Source organism: Halictus rubicundus, chromosome 8 (genome assembly GCF_050948215.1).
Source record: "Halictus rubicundus isolate RS-2024b chromosome 8, iyHalRubi1_principal, whole genome shotgun sequence".
In the NCBI taxonomy this organism is placed as follows: Eukaryota; Metazoa; Arthropoda; class Insecta; order Hymenoptera; family Halictidae; genus Halictus; species Halictus rubicundus.
Window position 1 is genome coordinate 13,465,705 of NC_135156.1, and position 20,204 is coordinate 13,485,908.

Consider the following 20,204-nt stretch of genomic DNA (forward strand, 5'->3'; position numbering starts at 1 on the left):
AAGTACTCTCCCTGTCCGAGTCTCCAGGAATTATAATCCTATCAGTACTAAATTTGGATGCAAATACAAATTTTTATAAATCAACTAAAACTTTCATTGCCCTACTAAAAGTTTCATTAAATCTGATCCAGAATAGAGGAAATTCAAACTTCTATTAAACATTACGTACTAATCGACATGGATTGGAATTAGCTGAAATGAAATCGAAATACTGCTGGATTCAATTAATTTTTTTTTTGTCTTTCACCAAGCTCCGAGTTATCTAGACCGGAACAGATGCATAAAATCCGCAGTCTAATTACGGAGGTCGGTGCACCAGTTGCACATGTTCTGGCAATCTTCCACATTTATAAACATCAATTAGGAGCGGAGTGGAGTGCAAGATATTCCGTTCGAACTGTTACGCAGTTCTGTTGTTGCTCTGCGTATCCTGCGTGTCCGTCATGGAGCGAAATTGTCGCGGACGGACGGCATTGTTTTAATTAATCCGCGAATGCGGGTCATGTTGAATGGGAGAACGCGGTTCCTATCGCATCGTTCGCTTCCGCGTTGCTGACATCGCTAACGACACCCCTTTCATTCTTGCAGAGAAACGAGGAAAAAGTCTATCGCCAGCACCGCCGCCGTCGTGACCCGACGTTGAATTAAAAACAATAGGAAAATGTCGTCGGTAAAGGTGGCGGTGAGGGTACGACCCTTCAACAATCGGGAGATCTACCGTGAGGCACAATGCATCATCGAAATGTCCGGCAACACTACTTGTAAGTATAATTAATCTTACTCCCTTTTCTCTGCCGCTCTTCACAGGGATGTACATCCGAATATGCCGGGTGTTCTATCTCTCGTATTCACTGTTTCCTCTCTCCGTTCCTTTGTCCGCGTGTAATTAAAAATGTTAGACGGGCCAGCCAGCAAGACACTGTTCTTTCATGAAGCAACAATATCGCGTTAATTAAAAATATTTCCCTTGCCTCCCTTTGTTTAATAAAAAGAACGTAGAACGTTTCAGAACAATTGCAAATGTTGTTGCAGTAGCACAGATTTTTCTTTTTTTAGAAGGGTATCGACAATGTCGATTGATCGAAGTAATTATTGAGGAAAGAATGTTCATCGAGTTCGTTACTGAGTAAAGGAATAACCAGAATGAACGTGAGCGCACTGATTAATTAATTCTATTCTTTTCCTTGCGTGTTCCAGCGATATTGAACCCCAAGGCACCATCGGGCAGCAAAGATGCAGTCAAAAGCTTCAATTACGACTATTCTTACTTCTCCATGGACGTAAGTACTCGATGTTAATCGAACCCGTTCGTTTTCCGACCCTGGAAACGCGCAACTGTGTACACACAAACTTCTCCGCCGTAATAATAACTTTAATCTCCAACGAAAAGTAGTGTATGCCACATTAGTGCTAGAAGATGAAATCATGTTACAGATAAGCTTATACTGCTAGCACCATCAGCCTGCTTGGCTAAGGTCAAGGTTCAATGGCAGTTACCGTTAAAGCGACAATAGCTTATATGTTAATCTCTTTGGTAGTTATCAACTTCATGCTCCATAAATTATTCCCTTTTTTACATATAACGGTGACCGTGTATAAGCTACTAAAATTAAGCGAATGGATCATTAACGCCACGTTGTCATAGTATCTGATTCTTAATAAAGCTGTAACGGTATCAGAAATGTCATCTTGTACTACTTTGGAGAATGAGATTCTCCAGTTCTTTCAATTTGCTATGTAATACCACTGGATGTTTTCACTTGATCGAACTTAGATTGACATGCAATAATCAATCGCGTGTCGTTTCTGTTGCAGCCGAACGATGTCAACTACTCCTCCCAGATCATGGTCTACAAGGACATCGGCGAGGAGATGCTCGAGCACGCTTTCGAAGGTAAGTCTGCGGATTTTATGCATTTAGAAGAGAAATGTGTCGGAGAAACTCGAAACGGTAGAAAGATTAGAGGACGTCGATATGTAATTTGAAATTTTCTAAAATTGTCGATGCATACAGTTTTTATTTTGCATAAATATCCGCAGTCAAGTTATCTTAAATTTCGAGATTGAATCGGTGGGCGGAGAGGAGCATCACGTGTCCCCCAAATACATTCAGATCCAAGCATTCCACGGAGTTTACGTCGAGGAATCGACACACTGTTCGCATACCTCTAAAACAGGAATTGAGGTTGAAACTCTGTGGTATTCTTGTCACGCATTCACGCTGTCGCACACAAGCCTTGATTACGTGAACGAATATTTGCGTTTGCCCTTCAGCGGCAATAAAAAGAAACGCCACCCCTCCGCTCGCGGTCGATATTCATCTGAAATATAAAAAGTTTCAAATCAAGTATTATCACGGTGTGTAGTTCACCGGGTCTCCGGAGGAGAGGTATAAACAGTCTGGACATTTTTACGACTTTTTTTCATTGTTCCCCGCAGGCTACAATGTTTGCATATTCGCATACGGACAGACCGGTGCCGGCAAATCGTACACCATGATGGGCAAGCAAGAGGAAGGTCAGGAGGGCATTATCCCACAGATTTGCAAGGACCTCTTCAAAAAGATCAGTCGCAACTCGAACGAATGCTTGAAGTACTCGGTGGAAGTCAGTTACATGGAAATCTATTGTGAAAGGGTGCGAGATCTGTTGAACCCGAAAAACAAAGGGAATCTTCGTGTACGAGAGCATCCTCTTCTTGGTCCGTACGTCGAGGACCTGTCTAAATTGGCCGTGATGTCGTACGAAGACATCCACGATCTCATAGACGAGGGTAATAAAGCAAGGTACATGGAACTTGATAAATTTTCTATTTTTAGAAGCAGAAAGATCCTTGTCGCTGCGAACACTCCAGTCGTTTCGATCGATATGAAAATGTAATTAATTTTGAGAACACGCTAAGCGCATTATCATTTCTTCTATCGATTTCAGAACCGTCGCAGCCACCAACATGAACGAGACGTCGAGCAGATCCCACGCCGTGTTCACAATTTTCTTCACGCAACAGAAACAGGACTCCGCAACGGGACTGGTGACGGAGAAAGTCAGCAAAATCTCCCTGGTCGATCTGGCAGGTTCTGAAAGGGCGGACTCCACCGGCGCAAAGGGTACCCGACTTAAAGAAGGTGCTAACATCAACAAAAGTTTGACCACCCTCGGGAAGGTCATCAGTGCCCTGGCTGAAATAGTGAGTCATTGGTCGTAATGTCACCGCGGTCTACTCTGAGAAAGTATACAATAATTCTGTAAGAATACAACTCGTGAAAGTTAATGAGACACACTTTGTAAAACCATTGCACCGTTTCGTGGACGTTCACGTCATACACTAGTCGATTACCTGGCACGAAATTGCACAACACCTTAACCTTTTCGACTTTACCTTGGCTAAGCTTTGTATTAACGTAATCCGTGTCTTCTGCCCATTTCGCTGCTGTTTTACTACGGAACATCAGGCGGTAAGTTCATAGTTCTACAGCCGTCCGTTTATGTTTGACTCTTACCCAACCCACGTTTTTAGAAGTAGTATTTTATTCCTTGGTGTTACATTGTTACAATGGTAAAAAAAAAAAAGAAGTTAATATGATCTCTTAAGAACAGTAAGTCTTGATACGTTCGAGCAACAGAGTAGCGAGATGTGTTTTGTATTTATACATATTTTCCCACTACAATTTGGATCATCTATTCTATTCGAGCGCTTGTCATTTAAATATGCACATTATCTTTCTAGGCGACCAAGAAAAAGAAAAAGTCCGACTTCATTCCGTACAGGGACTCGGTTCTAACGTGGCTGCTGCGAGAAAACCTGGGCGGCAACTCGAAAACTGCGATGATCGCGGCGGTGAGCCCCGCGGACATCAATTACGACGAAACGCTCTCCACTTTAAGGTACATTTATTGAATATCCGGCTGTTAAGATATATCGCGATTGGTTTACCGTTTTATTCCCATGTGTACGGGTCGGTTTCGCCAAGCGGTTCGTATTTCACGGAAAGTTATGCAGTGACCTGAATAAGTCAAACGGAAATTGCAGTTTATAATTCAAAGTACCGGGAACCTGCGGCGTTAAAGCTTTCATGAATTATAAATGAATCTTCTCCGAGCATCTCCCGTGTAATGCAATATTCTTGGCACGATATTTGTTGTTGGACATTTCTCAGGTACAGGGATGTTAGTACAAAATAGTGAATTTCGGTAAAAGCTTGAGTAAAGCGTATATTATTACACAGAAAATGAAGCACAGAACGGTAGAAGCGCTTAAGAAACCCCCTTCAAGAGATTCGTTACTCTCACACATGGCTTTCAAGACGAGTACGAATTTTTATTCATCGTGAAGATTTTGTATCATTTGTTCTTTCTTTAATTGAAAAGGATCTAGACGACTCTTCATTGTGTAGTATGTAAAGCTATTTTTCATACTTTGTCTGACCAATGGCTGACTCACTTCACTGTGAAGGATTTATGTCTGTTTTCTTAAGTCCGCGATTATTAAATCTTTCATGCCGATTTAAAACGAATCCAAACGAATTATATCCCACATCGTACTGTGTATAAAGTGGTTATTTTTGACTGGGTCTGACTAATGGCTGAGGCATTTCACTGTGAACCGGATTGTTTGCTGCACCTAACAACCCGAAGTTCAAATTCGCAAACTGACTTACGTAACGCGTGCGTCGAGCGATTATGATTGTTACTACAAATGTTCTCGTTGATTTTCACCACAGATACGCGGACAGAGCGAAACAGATAGTTTGCAAAGCAGTGGTTAACGAGGACGCAAACGCGAAGCTTATTCGGGAGCTCAAGGAAGAGATCCAGAAATTACGGGAACTCCTCAAGCAAGAGGGTATTGACGTGCAAGAAGGTGAGCTGTTCTTGTTCTTGTACAAGGGGTTGGAATTCAAAGAGAAACTCCCTTTCTGTGCGCGTGCGGGTACGCCTGGTTCGATAACAGCGGGCATGTGCCAGTAACATGAACCGAAGGTAGTGCAATAGTCACCCTGAAATACTGTAGCGATTAAAAGACTGTTCTCGCAATCAAGCTGATGGAAAGCTTCGTTTAATACAAATTAAAAGTCACTTAAGAAGGAGACGATCAATATTTAACGCATTCAGAAAAACAATTGGAGTATCGAATAATTAAAAATTTGAAGATATTACTGGTTCATTCCTTGGCATACAATGATATTATTATCGACTTTGAAAACAAGAATATAGCAGCAAAAAATTTCTATTCTGGAAATTCCGATTGCATTTGCATTTTTCTAAGCATGTACCATACGTGCCATTTAGTGTTCCACTGAACGTTGAAATGTAGAGTAGTTCTTCCTATTTGGAGAAAGATTAAAGTTCGATGAATTGTTAATTAGTCATGTGAAGAAAAAATGAGAACAGTTACCGGAGCGGTCGCGCGTATACGTGCGCGTGAAAGAAAGGATAAAGTACAGTACGAAAAATAGATAAAAACAGGAGAGAAGATTATGAGAAAGAAAAATATATAAATGAAAATAGAGCGCTGTAGGCAAGCCACCATTTACATAGTGTATTTTTTTCTTTGTTTCCCTTGTGCTTGACGTAGGGCCAGATGGTAAAGTCACATATGAAAAGAAAGAATCTAGTAAGTAAAATCACGACAATCCATAAAAGCGGCAAAAACAAAACGTCTCTGAGTGCCAGACATTCGATCACTCTTTTTTGCGCCTGTTCTATTAAACGTCCGCTTCTATCTCACACAATGCCAAGCGCATAATCTGTATTTTTTGTCCGTTTCCGACGATTCTTTGTACATTCTGCTTCGCCGCGCGTATCGCATTCTGTTCTACCCTGTACACGCTCCACTTGGATACACTCTTCCCCTGTCGAGACCGTTCTGCTTTCACTCTACTAAAAATCATCACTTATTATCTGATAAAAGCGTCCAATGCAATTTTATCTTTCATCTACCAAGAGACCATTAACGTGGGAAATAAAATTCTCCTCGACTTTTCCCAAGTTTACACAAATAGAAATTTCCACAAGTATCTGTGATCTGCTTATCAGTTGATAATTAATTACCGTTACTTTAAAGTTGTATAAAAACACCATGAGAAAAAGTTTGCGCGAAAATTGATGTTGGTAATATTCTGCCCCTCGTGTAAAATGAAGATAACAAGGTGAATAATGCGTAACCGGGGAAGAGTGTAATCATTAGTCCTCCTTCCTATCGTAGGTGGCATAATTGGCGGCTTTTGACATTCAACTGTATTTCATGAGAAAGAAACTAGCAATAGAAACTCTCATCGTGTAGCAGCAATTACGTACTTAGACTCCGCGCGCAATCATGTTAATTTGTAACGAAAGTATCATCGTCATTCCATTAGAGAGAATCAAATTACGGTCCGTGATCTTTCCAATTTAAAATGCAACCGTGGCCGATTGATTTCAGCGAGAACGGCCCACGCGGTCGTTAGTCGAACGCTAACGCGAAAGCCTAATCAAGGATCGAGATCGATCTCTCGCCATCCATGTACAATCCTAATTGCGTCCTCGAGAGCGTCGAATTGACCCAACCCAGACACGTAATTCATTTTGCAACGTGCGGTCACGTACGTACCAGGATTGGGCACTATTTATCGATAATGTTAGCAACAAACGGATGCGATGCATCACTTGAACGGAAACATGGATACCATTAGATGGACTTTAAACCCTTATTCATCCCTCGCGTCAATTTAACATATTTTTCACCGATTTTTAATGAACAGTACATTTTCTGTACATTGTTTGATCAATTGTTGATTATTACAAGTAGCCGAAACGTTGAAAGAACGAGCGACGAATGAGGGTTGAAAGTACAGCTGTTCGTAGCAAATGTATATTTTTTCTTACATAACAATCGTGATAATTTACAATGTCGCATTTATAAAAAGATTTCGGGTATCGGATCAGCCTCGATCGACCACCGCGCGAGGTCAACCGAGATAACAAAACGGGGCACGTGAAAAAAGCTTATTAATTGATATAAAGCGAGTGAGAAAGAAGGTAAACATTTCATTCGAGTAAGAAAGCTCGTTAACGTTCGAATCAATTAGGATCACAGGAGCTAGTAAGATGTGAGATGCGAACTTCGAATGAGTTCGAACTTGGACAATGCCCAGCCCTGGTGTGAACTTAGGCTTTTCTAGTTTCTGTTGTGTCGGAGCTCCTTCTCCCAACGAACACCGTGTTGTTTGCCTCGCTTGTTGTCCACTTAGACCCATCACTTTGTTCCCGAAACCGGGCTGAAGGTATTGCATGGCACTCGACAGCGGACAATCCGAACGCATCTCGAACGCTATGACATGAGCACCGTTCATTAGAGACTGAACCGAACGATCTCGATCGGCATTCTAGTCCAGCAATGATTTGAGATTCGATTCAAGCAACCGTTCGACCGAGCCGCTACGCTTCAATTGTAACAACCATAGAAATCTTGTTTCACGATCTCTCTTTTTCTTTACAAACGAAAAACACGAGACTTTCGGGGGACCTTCCTCGCTCGCAGACAAGTTGTAATCTTGATATATTATAATAGTTGATAATCTTCTGCGACAGCGTTTCTGTTAACTTCGATAATGTATAACTTCGAATTATTTCATCTGGTAGTTCTAGTGTCGAGTTTTTCTGTAATGAGCATTCGTTGTATCATTTGCAAACTGTTCCACTCAGAAAAGGGCAATGAAGATATCGCGTGTGTGAACGATTTGCAAAAAGTAGCTTTGTCTTTTTATTTTTTTTTTTTCTTCTTTGGATTTCTTGGCGAGACGAACGAAAGAGACGAAGAATTTCGAGTTCCCGTTGACAACACAAATCACAAGATGAAATCCTTGATGAATATTCTCTTTCACTTACGCCACTGCTTTAGTTATGGCTTTTGATGTTTACGAGACGCGTGTTACATCCCTGGCTGATTCGTCGATCTTAACTTCTACTAACGTCTTGATTGGTTTTCACTTATTCTGCATCGTTTGCCCCGCAGGAGACGAAATCGTCAGAGCGAACAAGCGCGAGGACGACGTCAAGGAGACCTGTGCAAGAATCACGCCGCACGCCACGTCGACGATTGCCGAGGAAGCGGTCGATCAATTGCAGGCTTCGGAGAAATTGATTGCCGGTATAACAGAAGACACAATTGCAATAATCCAACAGCGGATTTTAAGATCAAAAACTCGCTTATAAGTCCAGTAGCAAAATGGTTACGTAGCTTTCTAGCCGGAAAAAAGAAACTAGAATAAAATATCGCGTTCTAAGATGGACACGTTGAGCTTCTGAAGCTGTTGAAAAGGAATCGGTAGGTGAATTGATCGGAGTACAGAAAAGTTGATGGCTTTCGTTGATTTTCAGAGTTGAACGAAACGTGGGAAGAGAAGTTGAAACGAACGGAGTTGATTCGTCTTCAGCGGGAGGCCGTGTTCGCCGAGATGGGGGTAGCTGTGAAAGAAGACGGCGTTACTGTCGGTGTCTTCTCCCCGAAGAAAACTCCCCATTTGGTGAACCTGAACGAGGACCCTCTGATGTCCGAGTGCCTGATTTATTACATCAAGGATGGATTCACGCGCATCGGTAGCGCTGAGGCTAACATACCGCAGGACATTCAGCTCTGCGGCCCACATATACTGAGCGAGCACTGTGTCTTCGAGAACCACGACAGCATCATCACTCTCATGCCGACGAAGGGAGCGTTGATATACGTGAACGGCCGCGAGATCACCGAACCAGTCATTTTGAAGACCGGCTCTCGGGTTATCCTAGGAAAGAATCACGTGTTCAGATTCAATCATCCTGAGCAAGGTTGGTTGCCTGGATTCAATTGCATTATCATAAGTAAACCGTGGGACTTGAAGAACAGTACAGAATCTTATTCGATTGCCCTCGATTTGCTTATGAAAATATAAATTTGCAAAAAGTTCCGCTTTGAACTAATATTTAGCTAAGGATTATGGCACCCCTTTTATATATACAGTAGGTACTCGCATAACACTTCCCACCTATAACTCATTTCATTTTCACTGAGCTACATTTCCCATCTCGTACGAACAAAATGCAAAGAACGGGCAATTGATCGGGAGTGCAATGGGCGATGACCTACTGTAACGTGAATTAATATTTTACTTGACATTCAGTACTGAGTAATGTATTTAAGATTTAAAGGGTGACAAATACTTGTTTAATGTGTAGTCCGTGAACGACGGGAGAAAAGTTCACCGGCGGAAACACCTGGCAATGGAGAAACCGCCGATTGGAACTTCGCACAGGTCGAGCTGCTGGAGAATGAAGGGATTGACCTTAAAGCTGAGATGGACAAGAGAGTGTTGCTACTCGAAGAGCAATACCGCAAAGACAAGGAAGTAGCGGATCAGCTGTTCGAAAAACAAAGAAAGGTGTGTTTAAATAAAATCCTTGAAGACGGGGCGCGAATGCTTCGCGGAACTGAAACGAACGAATGTTATTATATTACAGAGTTACGAAGCCCGGATAGACGCGCTGCAAAGACAAGTGGAGGAACAAAGCATGACAATGTCAATGTACAGCAGTTACACTCCCGAGGATTTCAACAACATCGAAGAGGATATCTTCGGTGAGTAGATATTACGAATGATCCCTGAACTTCACGGTATTAAATTTAGCTATTTAAATATGAACTGCCTATTCGATCCTTTCTAATTAGCGAGACACACATGAGCAGAGCTGCTGCTATTAATTCAATAACAATCCTTTTATACAGCTCTCTGCATGTGACTAAGCTACGATCTTGTCTAGATTGTACTACCTCTTCGTTAAAAGTGTCAGAATTTGTAATGGATACTCGTTGATTTGTCTTAATCAAATCTATTTGAATGGGACTTGAAAATGAGATCCTTTAGAGTAGCTGAAGATAAGAGTAAGTAATGATTCACCAATACAAATTCTAGAGCTGTATGGATCCGTGTGAGACACGATCAGATGGTGGTACGTAGATTTTTATCTTTCTGCGATGCACGCATGTGATTATGTGATATACGACATTCAGTATTGTTTCCCACCGTTTTTTATAAGAGTTATTTACGCAAACTGATCACATGTTATATATTACGTTTCTGCATATGAGATACCCGATTTCAAATTGCAAATGCTATGAAGCTTTCTGACAAAAATCTATTGTAGTCTAATATAGGTTTATTATTTCAACTTTTAATCAATAAGATTGTTCTGTATTCGTTTTATATGAGTTTATTTAGAGAATAGTTATGCTTGTTTAAACGTTATTGATAAAATATCGGACATTTCATAGGCAACAATCTAATATACGCAAGCTCCCGGATACTCGTAGAACTCGGTGCACTGTGAAATCCGATTCCGAGTTGGAACGCTCGTGCACCCAGTCTTACGAAAAGAGTTTCGTAAAAGTACGAAATGCGATCAGCTTGCGTGGAACAACCGAATAATTTTAAGACCCCGAAGTTTCGACCTGAAACAGTGCATCATCTGATTGTGAACCGAACGCTGTGGCTCCTTTTAACGAAGGAACGAATATATCCACCAAATGCTTGGCTTTTCTGACTGTTTTGCCTGGTAATGGCTTGCATTTCAGTCAACCCCTTGTTTGACGCAGAGAGCAACTGGTCCGAGAGAGAGTTCCAACTGGCCGCTTGGGCTTTCCGCAAGTGGAAGTACCATCAATTCACAAGTCTTCGAGATGATCTCTGGGGCAACGCGATATTCCTCAAAGAGGCTAACGCTATATCTGTCGAACTCAAAAAGAAGGTACATCCGTGGTTTATACCCTGGGGCTAGAAGTCCCGACGTGGCTCTCCCTTGTCTCGAGTCATTAACATATAATTGCATCTTCCACCACACGTTTCAATTTTTCTTTCTTTACGAGCACTCGACCATGACAAGACACTCATTCGATTGGCGCACGCCGCAACCGATCATGAAATCATTATCAAATTCTTTGCTACGGGACGGTTTTCTTTCTTACATTTTTTCACGGCTCGCGAAAAGGTTTTTAATATTTTTTAACTTTGCATAAAATTGATGTTGTGAGGCAACTCAATCGGTACCCCCTTTTTGATGTTCTGTGAGTTATTATGTATTACCGCAGCCAGATATTCGTCCTTCCTTGTGTCCATGTTTACTTATAGTTAATATATCATCAATATATTTTCTTATCAAGGTCACTCAGTTTCATCACCTACAAAAGCTTCCATAATTATTTAACCATTCCATCAGATAATTCCATTTTATTTGGTTTTATGTCCTACATTTGCATCATTAATTTCACATCTATTTCAGTAACTGAATGAACATCAGTTTCCCATACCTTTTATCTACTTATGACATATGTTTTTTGTAGGTGCAATTCCAATTTACTTTGCTCACGGATACGCTTTACTCGCCGCTTCCGCCGGATCTGTTACCAGCCATGGACGAAGACGAAGAGGAAGAAAGACCGTTCCCCCGCACGATAGTCGCCGTAGAAGTCCAAGACACAAAGAACGGAGCAACCCATTATTGGACGCTGGATAAACTCAGGTTCGTTGTCGGTAACCGTGCTTCGCACTTTAATGACGCTTAACATTCCCATTCGATGCCCACAAACAAAGGGTGAGTTGTTCAAGCCCCACTGCAAATCTCTATCTGTTAACTGCCACGAAACGTAGACTAAATATTTCCTGGTATTTCTCATGATTTTTTTTCAGGAGCACATTTTGACGATTAGCTACTCTTTCAGGCGTTCATCTTCTTCTTTCCTTTCGATTGAAAAGTATATTCTCATCTTCATATACTTATACAGGACACGTAGCCGCAGATATTCCATTACAAAACATAAAAGTGAACCGTGAAAGCTTACACAAGTACACAGATGTTCTCGACAATAATTTAAGCATGGTTTTCTTGGGGGCAAGGGGCACCTTGGAATATATGACTAATATAAAAATCTTATTGGAATCACGTGCTCGGTCCTACGTACTTCACACTCGGCTCGGTCAATGAAATTGTTCTAATTAATAATGAGCGCGATAAACGCGCAGAAACGCGGGTCCCATAGTATCGTCGCTTTAATCAGACCGTGCTTAGACGAAAATGCACAGGGACGCTCACGCAAGTAATACGTGTTGACTTATAGACAGCGCTTGGAGCTGATGCGACACGTGTACAACGAGGACTCGAGCCCCAGCACCCCGGAGGCCAAAGAGGATATTTTCCAATGCCTTACGGTCTACTCTAATCCGAAGTTCTCGCTCGCAAATCTTTTGCCTTCGAGGTTGGTGCTCGAACGCGCGAGGCTCTATCCTTTTTTATCGCCACATACGCTTCATATATTCATCCTTGAACTTTAACCGACGCAGATCTCGAATCTCTTCTTCGCCATTTTTCATTGTGTACATAGAAAATCGAGTATACCCAAATTTGAAGGGTGAGACGCCTGACTTGATCACCTCGAATAACTACTGAATTACGCGTTTGTACTAAAACATTATTCCTACAGATATGTTACACCATCAAGGGGGGCATCATGTGGTGGGGACACCATTTGGAACATTTACTATGAGACAGTTGATGAAGATTAAAATGTTCAAATGTTCAATGACGTATCCGAAATTCTACATGTTGATAAGTATTATCAAATTGATTTTTAAACCTCCTAAACACCTCCACTTACAAAGAAGTCATTCTCGCCACATGATGTCCCCATTGATACCATGTAACATCTGTAGACATCATTTTTTGTAAACACAAGCTGTAATGCAGAAGCTGTTCGAGGTGGTCGAGTTAGGTGTCTCACCCTGTATATGAATACACGTAAACTCGATTCAAAGCAAGTTCCTTTTCAGAAAAATACATTGCTTTGCAACTACGCTGATCTCGATGAGATAATGACGAGGACTTCTTGCATGGCCAAGCCAAATGTTGCCAGCCTTTGGCGTTTGACAGTCCGAACGGAATTAACCCTTCTGAATTCTGAAAATTCAAAATTGTAGAGAAGCATTTCTGTTTCGCAATGTTTCGACGATTCGATGATATTTCTCCTAAAAAAAAAAAGGAATGTTCGAAGTAGAATATAAAAAAGTAGGATGTCCTTGAAGGGTTTAACTCCTGTACATGTTTCAATTGTCTCGCTGATCAAGGGTTGAACTCCTGTATATGTTTCTACTGTGTCTCGCTGAACACGTGCGCTCCTAGTGGCTGAGAAGTTTCGTCACATTTTTGCTTTGTGACTTCGTTGTGCACATGCCACGATACACTGCCAAAGAATCCACACAGATTGTGATAATTTTGACAAGTACATTGATCACGTAGAATATGTTCTTCAACAGCTTAAACAATATACGCTACTATACCATATTCTTCAAACAATATTCTATAGCCTCCTTTGTATAAAAATACAGGGACAGACGAAGTACGTAACTATGTATGTCAACTTAACTGATCCTCTGAATCCCGTAATTGTTTTCTACTCTGCATTGCAATCGTTGTAATACCGGTTCTGGAAAAAACCTGAATATGTCCCTTTATTTGACTATGTACACATTCTACGAATGTATATATCTATCGAATCTCTCTGAGTATCTTTGAGTACATATATCACGCACACAATATCTTCAGAAAGCTAATGTTGTGTACAGAGTGTCTCTTTCACTGTGCTTTTTGACAACGTCTGACTATGTCTTGATCAAACACTGGCTAGCTGTACGATTTAACATACGAAACGGTCGTGTTTTCATGTTTGCGTAGACAAAGGCTTGAACTGATGCGGGAAATGTATCACAACGAAGCAGAATTGTCGCCCACGTCTCCAGACTTCAATATCGAGTCCATCACCGGTGGCGATCCGTTTTATGATCGTTTCCCGTGGTTCCGGATGGTTGGAAGGTAAAAGAAAACCACCCGCATTTCGAGAAACTAAAGATATCCACTGCTCGCAATCAATTGAGAATGATTATTCTCTTTACTGAGCAACTGTTGTTCGTTACAGGTCGTTTGTATATCTGAGCAATCTCATGTACCCTGTGCCCCTGATCCACAAAGTAGCGATAGTCAACGAAAAGGGAGACGTGAAAGGCTACCTGCGCGTGGCCGTGCAGGCTGTGGTTGGTACGTAATCGGCGTCCACATATTTTTATTCCTGGGTCCTTCCACACGAAATCGGATATGTTTTAAATAAAATTTAAGACAATAAGGAAAAAATATATTATCAGAATATAACCACTTAATAACCGAAATAAGTTTCTTTTTCGACTCAAATAATCTTTATTAGATACACTTGTGTTTTCACTGTAAGCACCTAAAAACTCATCTGTATAGGTTTATCGGTTCAGCCGTTATAATTTAATTAAAAAAGGTTGATACTTTACCAACAATTTTTAAGATTTCGAAAAATTCTTTGAGATACCTTCAGATATCACTAAATGCTACAACATATCCGAGTTTTAACAAAACTCGAAACAGTACTACGAAAAGCGCCCGATTTCGTGTGGAATTGCCCTTCTAGACGGTGGATATTTCTGCGCGAATACATTCCGGCGTAGGATTTTCTTAACGAACCCTTCTTCCAGAAGAGGAAAACAGCGAATACGCGAGTGGGGTTAGACAGTCTGCTAGAATCTCTTTCGAGGACGATCTGTTCGGCAACCACAAGCAAAACAAACGCAACACCCTGCTGACTCAAACGCTGGAGAAGAGCCGACAGATCATGTTGCACGAGGAACGGGTCGTCGAGGGCCACAACGAGCAAAAGGACGTGAAAGACGAGGACGACATCGGGGACGCCGATAGCGGCAGAGGAGACAGTTCTGTTTCCAGCGACATGAAGGAGGAAGATCTGCCGGATCATTTGCAACCGGGTTCTGAGTTCACATTCAGGGTAACCGTGCTACAGGCAATAGGCATTTCTACAGAATACGCTGATATTTTCTGCCAATTCAAGTACGTCTTACCTTGAAACAGAATGATTAGAAACACTTTGAATATGTAAGACACCAAGTGATACGTGTAAAATTGTTTCACAGTTTCTTGCACCGCCACCATGAAGCGTTCTCAACAGAACCAGTCAAGAATACAGGAAAGGGAAATCCACCTGGCTTTTATCACGTACAAAATGTGAGTTAACGAAATGCTTCGATTATCAACAGGAAATCCTGTTCCTGTGGAATTTTTCATGGAAAGAAATATCATCCTAGGAAACTTTTTTAAAATAATATCCTGTGAGAACAAGTTATTTTAGAACGTAGTTATTAAAAACAGTTCCACAAGAGAAATACGAACAAGCTTAATAGAACATCAATTGCACGAGATTGCTATAGCTATCGGTTTACAATTGAGGATCTCACAAGGTAATCTCATCTAAACTTTAGATTTAGTCTTTGCCGAGTATCGGCTATGTCCAGCGATAAACGGGTACCTATAGTAGAAATCGTTCGAACGAATAATTTTTAATCAGTTGTTGTTTCATTTAATCAGATTACTGTGACGGTGACAAAATCGTTCTTGGAATACCTGAAGACCCAGCCAATCGTGTTCGAGGTGTTCGGACACTATCAGCAGCATCCCCTGCACAAAGATGCCAAATTGGAATAGTGAGCATTCAATTCGTCACGAATTTTTTTATTCTTTTTTTTCATACTGAATCGAACAGACATTAAACGAAACCCTGTCCCTTTTCTTTCTTTTCTCATTCTATCGCCTGCATGCCTGGCGCATACCTTTACTTTAGCATTCATCCCAACAGCGTAAGACAGCCACCGAAGAGGATGTTACCGCCGTCTATACCGATCAGTCAGCCGGTACGCTCGCCGAAGTTTGGAAGCGTGTTGCCGTCGCCTAGCACGTCGCACGTACACGCGAAGTACGACGTGTTGGTTTGGTTCGAGATCTGCGAGCTGGCACCAAACGGGGAATACGTGCCATCGGTGGTCGACCACAGCGACGATCTACCTTGTCGCGGGCTTTTCCTTCTTCACCAAGGCATTCAGCGTCGCATACGAATCACTATCGTTCACGAGCCGGCGTCCGAATTACGTTGGAAAGACGTGAGGGAGTTGGTCGTCGGACGTATCAGAAACACACCGGAGCCCGAGGAAGAGGACAACGATTCCTCCGTGCTCTCGTTGGGTTTGTTCCCCGGCGAGTATCTCGAAGTACCTGGAGACGACAGATGCATGTTTAGATTCGAGGCAGCTTGGGACAGCTCGCTTCACAATTCAGCTTTGCTTAACAGAGTTACAGCTTACGGGGAACAAATCTTCATGACCATCTCCGCGTACCTTGAAGTATGTCCGTTGTTGTTGTTGTTATTATATCGCGTCTATCAATGATCGTGTGCCGCGATTATTTTTATTTTAATTTTCGCCTACTTTTAGTTAGAGAACTGTGGAAGACCGGCTATTATTACCAAAGATCTGAGCATGATCATCTATGGCAGAGATGCCAGAGTAGGACCACGGTCCTTGAAGCACTTGTTCAGTGGAAGCTATCGTAATCAGGAGGCTAATAGGCTCAGCGGTGTCTACGAGTTAGTCCTGCGTCGTTCTTCGGAAGCAGGTAGCCCAGGTTTGTCTTGTCTACCCTTAGCGTAGTCCCCAACACCTTGATCCTACCCTTTCTCATTGATATAATAGTCGCGTACATTTTCGAAAGCGATTGAAGCTAAGTAGTCACGGTTTATATTTACTTAAGTCGGTATTCTGGTCTGAGAGAGAAAAAGACACCAAAAACCCATCTTACAAGGGACGATCCCGAAGCGGCATCTCCAGATCGTAATGGAACTTTGGGTGGACGTAGTTCTTGCAAAAATATTGGATACATATGTTTTTTTAATAGCCATCGTTCATATTCAAGGGATGAAAGCAGTCCTCGAACCTCTTTGGTATATTCAAGAAACTGGATTAACATTTGAATCGGAATTTGATCGGATCGATCAAATATAGTTCTGACACCAAACTTTGAGAACTGTTTCCACCTCTTGAATATGAACAATGGCAGCTTTAAAAAAAAAATATGTGTCTAATATTTTTGCAAGAACTACGTCCTCCCAGTTTCACTAAGATCCGGAGGTATCACTTCGGGATAGTCCCTTGTTAGAATTAGTATGTCTACAATGATTATTATATCATGATACTTGTGAATTGGCCATTTTCTCGATTATGTTCTGTTTTTTGTTTTCATATTACAACAAATATGATTCGAAAACGACAACATACATACCGAGTAATATTTGATGTATTTCTATCATTCAGTACCTACTCCTCTTTCATAATTATTTGTCAGGTGTACAAAGGCGACAACGACGAGTGCTGGACACGAGCTCCACCTACGTCAGAGGAGAAGAGAATCTCCATGGATGGAGACCGCGAGGAGATAGTCTAATATTTGATCATCAATGGGAACTCGAAAAATTAACCAGGTTAGAGGAAGTAGAGAGGGTCAGATACATGTTACTTTTATGGGACAAGCTTTGCATCGACATAGCCCCGTATTGCAATAAGACACCACACGATTTCACGAAAGGTGAAAAGGTAACGTCGTTGTTTGTACCAGTGATAATGTACAGGATGTTCACGTATTCTTCAATATTATATATTTTGCACATTTATTTGCTCGTACAGGAGGTTTGCAACATGATGGCGAAGGCAACGAACGAACCACACGCTAGCCCAGTGAAGCTCAAACGTTCAACAAGTAAAGACGTTAACGAGCATACCGAATTAACCGAGAAAGAGAAAGAATTGGCGATGAAATACATAAAACTAATTCAGGGTCGAATCCCAAGCAAAGAACCGATTCTACTCTCTGACGTTTCACCTGGCGAAGACACTATGGCTGATATGTCGGCATCCATGATGTCTTCCGTGATATCGTCCTCGTCCCAAGAGTCAGTATACGCGAGAACTAGTGATTACTTAGAGCAGGTAACCCTCCCCGCATGCCTGAGTGCTCCTGCTAGTAGCGGTTGTCCACGCTTCGTCGCATCGTATTACCTTGACAATAGCAAAAAAATAGATATTGCTTTCGAGATTCAAAGAAAGCGATACTCTCTTTCTTCATTCGTATGTTGCGTAAAGATCCGTTCAGGACGTACGAGGATCAAATTAAGAATAAAAAAAAAGAAACAGATACATTGAAAGTATTTTCGTTTCCATCGGCATTCAACTTATCCGAAAGAGTGAAGACAGCGAGGGTTCGATTCAATTTGAACATCGAAATTTCTTCAATGTTTTAGAAACGAATCGGAATCGGGCTCATCTTTTTCATGTAGCTTGCAACGACTTTGATTTTGTCTGTACAATTGAAATTTCAAACGAGAGAAGAAAACTGCCCAACGGTCAACTCACTTTCGCTTTTCGATTCGGTCGAATCTGATCGTGCAATGTGTACATTCACCGGATAGCTTCGCTGAGTCAAAGTCGCGCTTTTTTTTAGCGCAGTCGGCTTCTATTAAACTGCTTACTGTCTACTTTGACGATGACTCGAGGTGTTCGAGTCAATGACAACCGCCCAGCACGATTGGACACATGGTCAGGGTGATGCTGGAGTGTTACTTGCAGGCTGCTGGTATAATAGTATGGAGCAGGACTAAGTCGTGCATCCTTAGGTTGAGTTCGCCGGAGAGGGCTAGACTGCAAGAACTACAGGAGAGTATATTGGCGAGCGAATCCAACAATCAGACATGCACCGTCGCGCCGACGCCGTTAGTTACCTCCTCCCCCTTGAAAGAGAATTTGGTGCTCTACGTGCCGGAAGTTGAAGAAATACGCATCAGTCCCGTTATCGCCAGAAAGGGATACCTAAACGTTCTCGAGCACAAGACTAACGGCTGGAAAAAACGTTGGGTGGTATGTATATCGGACGGACAAGGTTCGCCAGTGTCCGCTTCAACCCTACTAGAAGCCTGTCAACTCTTTATACCTTGAAAATTATTAAACGATATCATTCTCTCATATCCAGGCAGTACGACGACCATACGTTCTAATCTTCCGAGAAGAAAAGGATCCTGTAGAAAGGGCTCTCATCAATTTAGCTACCGCTCAAGTCGAATATTCCGAAGATCAATTAGCTATGGTCAAAGTACCAAATACTTTCAGGTGAATTGATCAACAAGATTCTCGTCAGCGAACTCTTGCGGACGAATGTTTAATGTTCAACATTCCTTATTTCTTCTTTCAGCGTTGTTACAAAACACCGAGGATATTTGCTACAAACTTTAGGGGACAAAGAAGTCTACGACTGGCTGTATGCTATCAATCCCCTTCTCGCTGGTCAAATCAGGTACGTGTGTGTAGATATATGCATTTATTCGTATTAACGGTACACAAAAATACGAAATCCGCTTTACGTGCACATGATACGTGACGACGAGTCGAACAAGATGTTTAACACAATCGTTTGTGGTACTGTTGCAGGTCAAAGCTAGCGCGTAAAGGTCCGACAGCCGCAATTCTGAATAACGCTTCGCCTGTCGGTTTAGCTCCACCGATAGATCAACAATCGAACCAAAACAAGTGAGTGGTCGAAACGTTGGCCGAGGTAACAAGCGTCATCACGAAAGCCTCCGAGAAGGTGCTGTACTGGTCGCACTCGGCCTTCGAGTCCCACGATCTCTGTAGCTTTCGATTTTCGGTAGTCTTCGATTATTAAACGGCTCGGAAAAGCATATCGATCGGCTACCAACTTCGACAGCCGCCGAATATATCTCAACGTCTGATTTAACGATCATCAGCCCGACTAAGGCTGACGATCGTCTAGAGAAGATGAGGGAACGAAAGAGAGAGAGAGAGAGAGAGAGAGAGAGAGAGAGAGATAAAGAGAAAAAGTAAAATCACTAACTATAAACGAAACGTAATTCGTCTTTCGAAACAAATGTTACACGCGTTCGAATTGTATTTAAAGACAACAGATTTATTATGTTTCGGTGTTGCGATCCGGCCACGCTGGCCTCTCCGTTCGTTTCAGAAATCCATTGATCGAAACGTCGTTAAACGTTGAGGAGGCGCTGCGTGCCGAGTGAGTACCGCGATACCTTCTTACGTCGTATTTGAATTTCTCGATATTAGTCGGTCGTACGAGGCGATTCTCTTTAAGCGCGAAACCGCATAGTGACGAAGAGGAACGTATTTATGCCTAAATAAAAACATTCCTAAGACGATCATAGAAAAGAGACAAGAGATATACACACTTGTAGGTATACTCGTAAGAGACGTGTGTGCGAGA

General features: G+C 41.9%; 1 protein-coding gene across 12 annotated transcripts; it reads left to right on the forward strand.

The window, feature by feature from the left end:
• The first annotated feature begins 620 nt into the window (after nt 1-620).
• Unc-104 (kinesin family member unc-104) lies at nt 621-19,778 on the forward strand. Of its 12 annotated transcripts, none has more exons than XM_076792822.1 (28): nt 621-761; nt 1,198-1,280; nt 1,816-1,894; nt 2,440-2,785; nt 2,931-3,186; nt 3,727-3,884; nt 4,721-4,860; nt 5,575-5,613; nt 7,993-8,127; nt 8,358-8,804; nt 9,192-9,394; nt 9,474-9,591; nt 10,585-10,757; nt 11,350-11,528; nt 12,124-12,261; nt 13,734-13,871; nt 13,975-14,093; nt 14,555-14,924; nt 15,008-15,098; nt 15,459-15,574; nt 15,712-16,267; nt 16,358-16,547; nt 17,265-17,512; nt 17,603-17,905; nt 18,542-18,829; nt 18,942-19,078; nt 19,161-19,262; nt 19,397-19,778. In XM_076792822.1, exons 1-28 carry the CDS (start codon nt 662-664, stop codon nt 19,497-19,499), a joined length of 5,355 nt encoding a protein of 1,784 aa, XP_076648937.1. In that variant the 5' UTR covers nt 621-661; the 3' UTR covers nt 19,500-19,778. The 12 variants fall into 12 exon arrangements, with proteins under 12 accessions (XP_076648937.1, XP_076648942.1, XP_076648939.1 ...); XM_076792827.1 differs by having other exon boundaries at nt 17,603-17,868; nt 18,589-18,829; XM_076792824.1 differs by having other exon boundaries at nt 16,358-16,538.
• The last annotated feature ends 426 nt before the right edge of the window (nt 19,779-20,204 follow it).

Coding starts and splice junctions, on each gene's coding strand:
- Unc-104 (XM_076792820.1), top strand. CDS start 662: ATGTCGTCGGTAAAGGTGGCGGTGAGGGTACGACCCTTCAACAATCGG. Junction 3,187..3,726: donor TCAGTGCCCTGGCTGAAATA/GTGAGTCATTGG, acceptor TTATCTTTCTAG/GCGACCAAGAAAAAGAAAAA. Junction 16,268..16,357: donor CCATCTCCGCGTACCTTGAA/GTATGTCCGTTG, acceptor GCCTACTTTTAG/TTAGAGAACTGTGGAAGACC.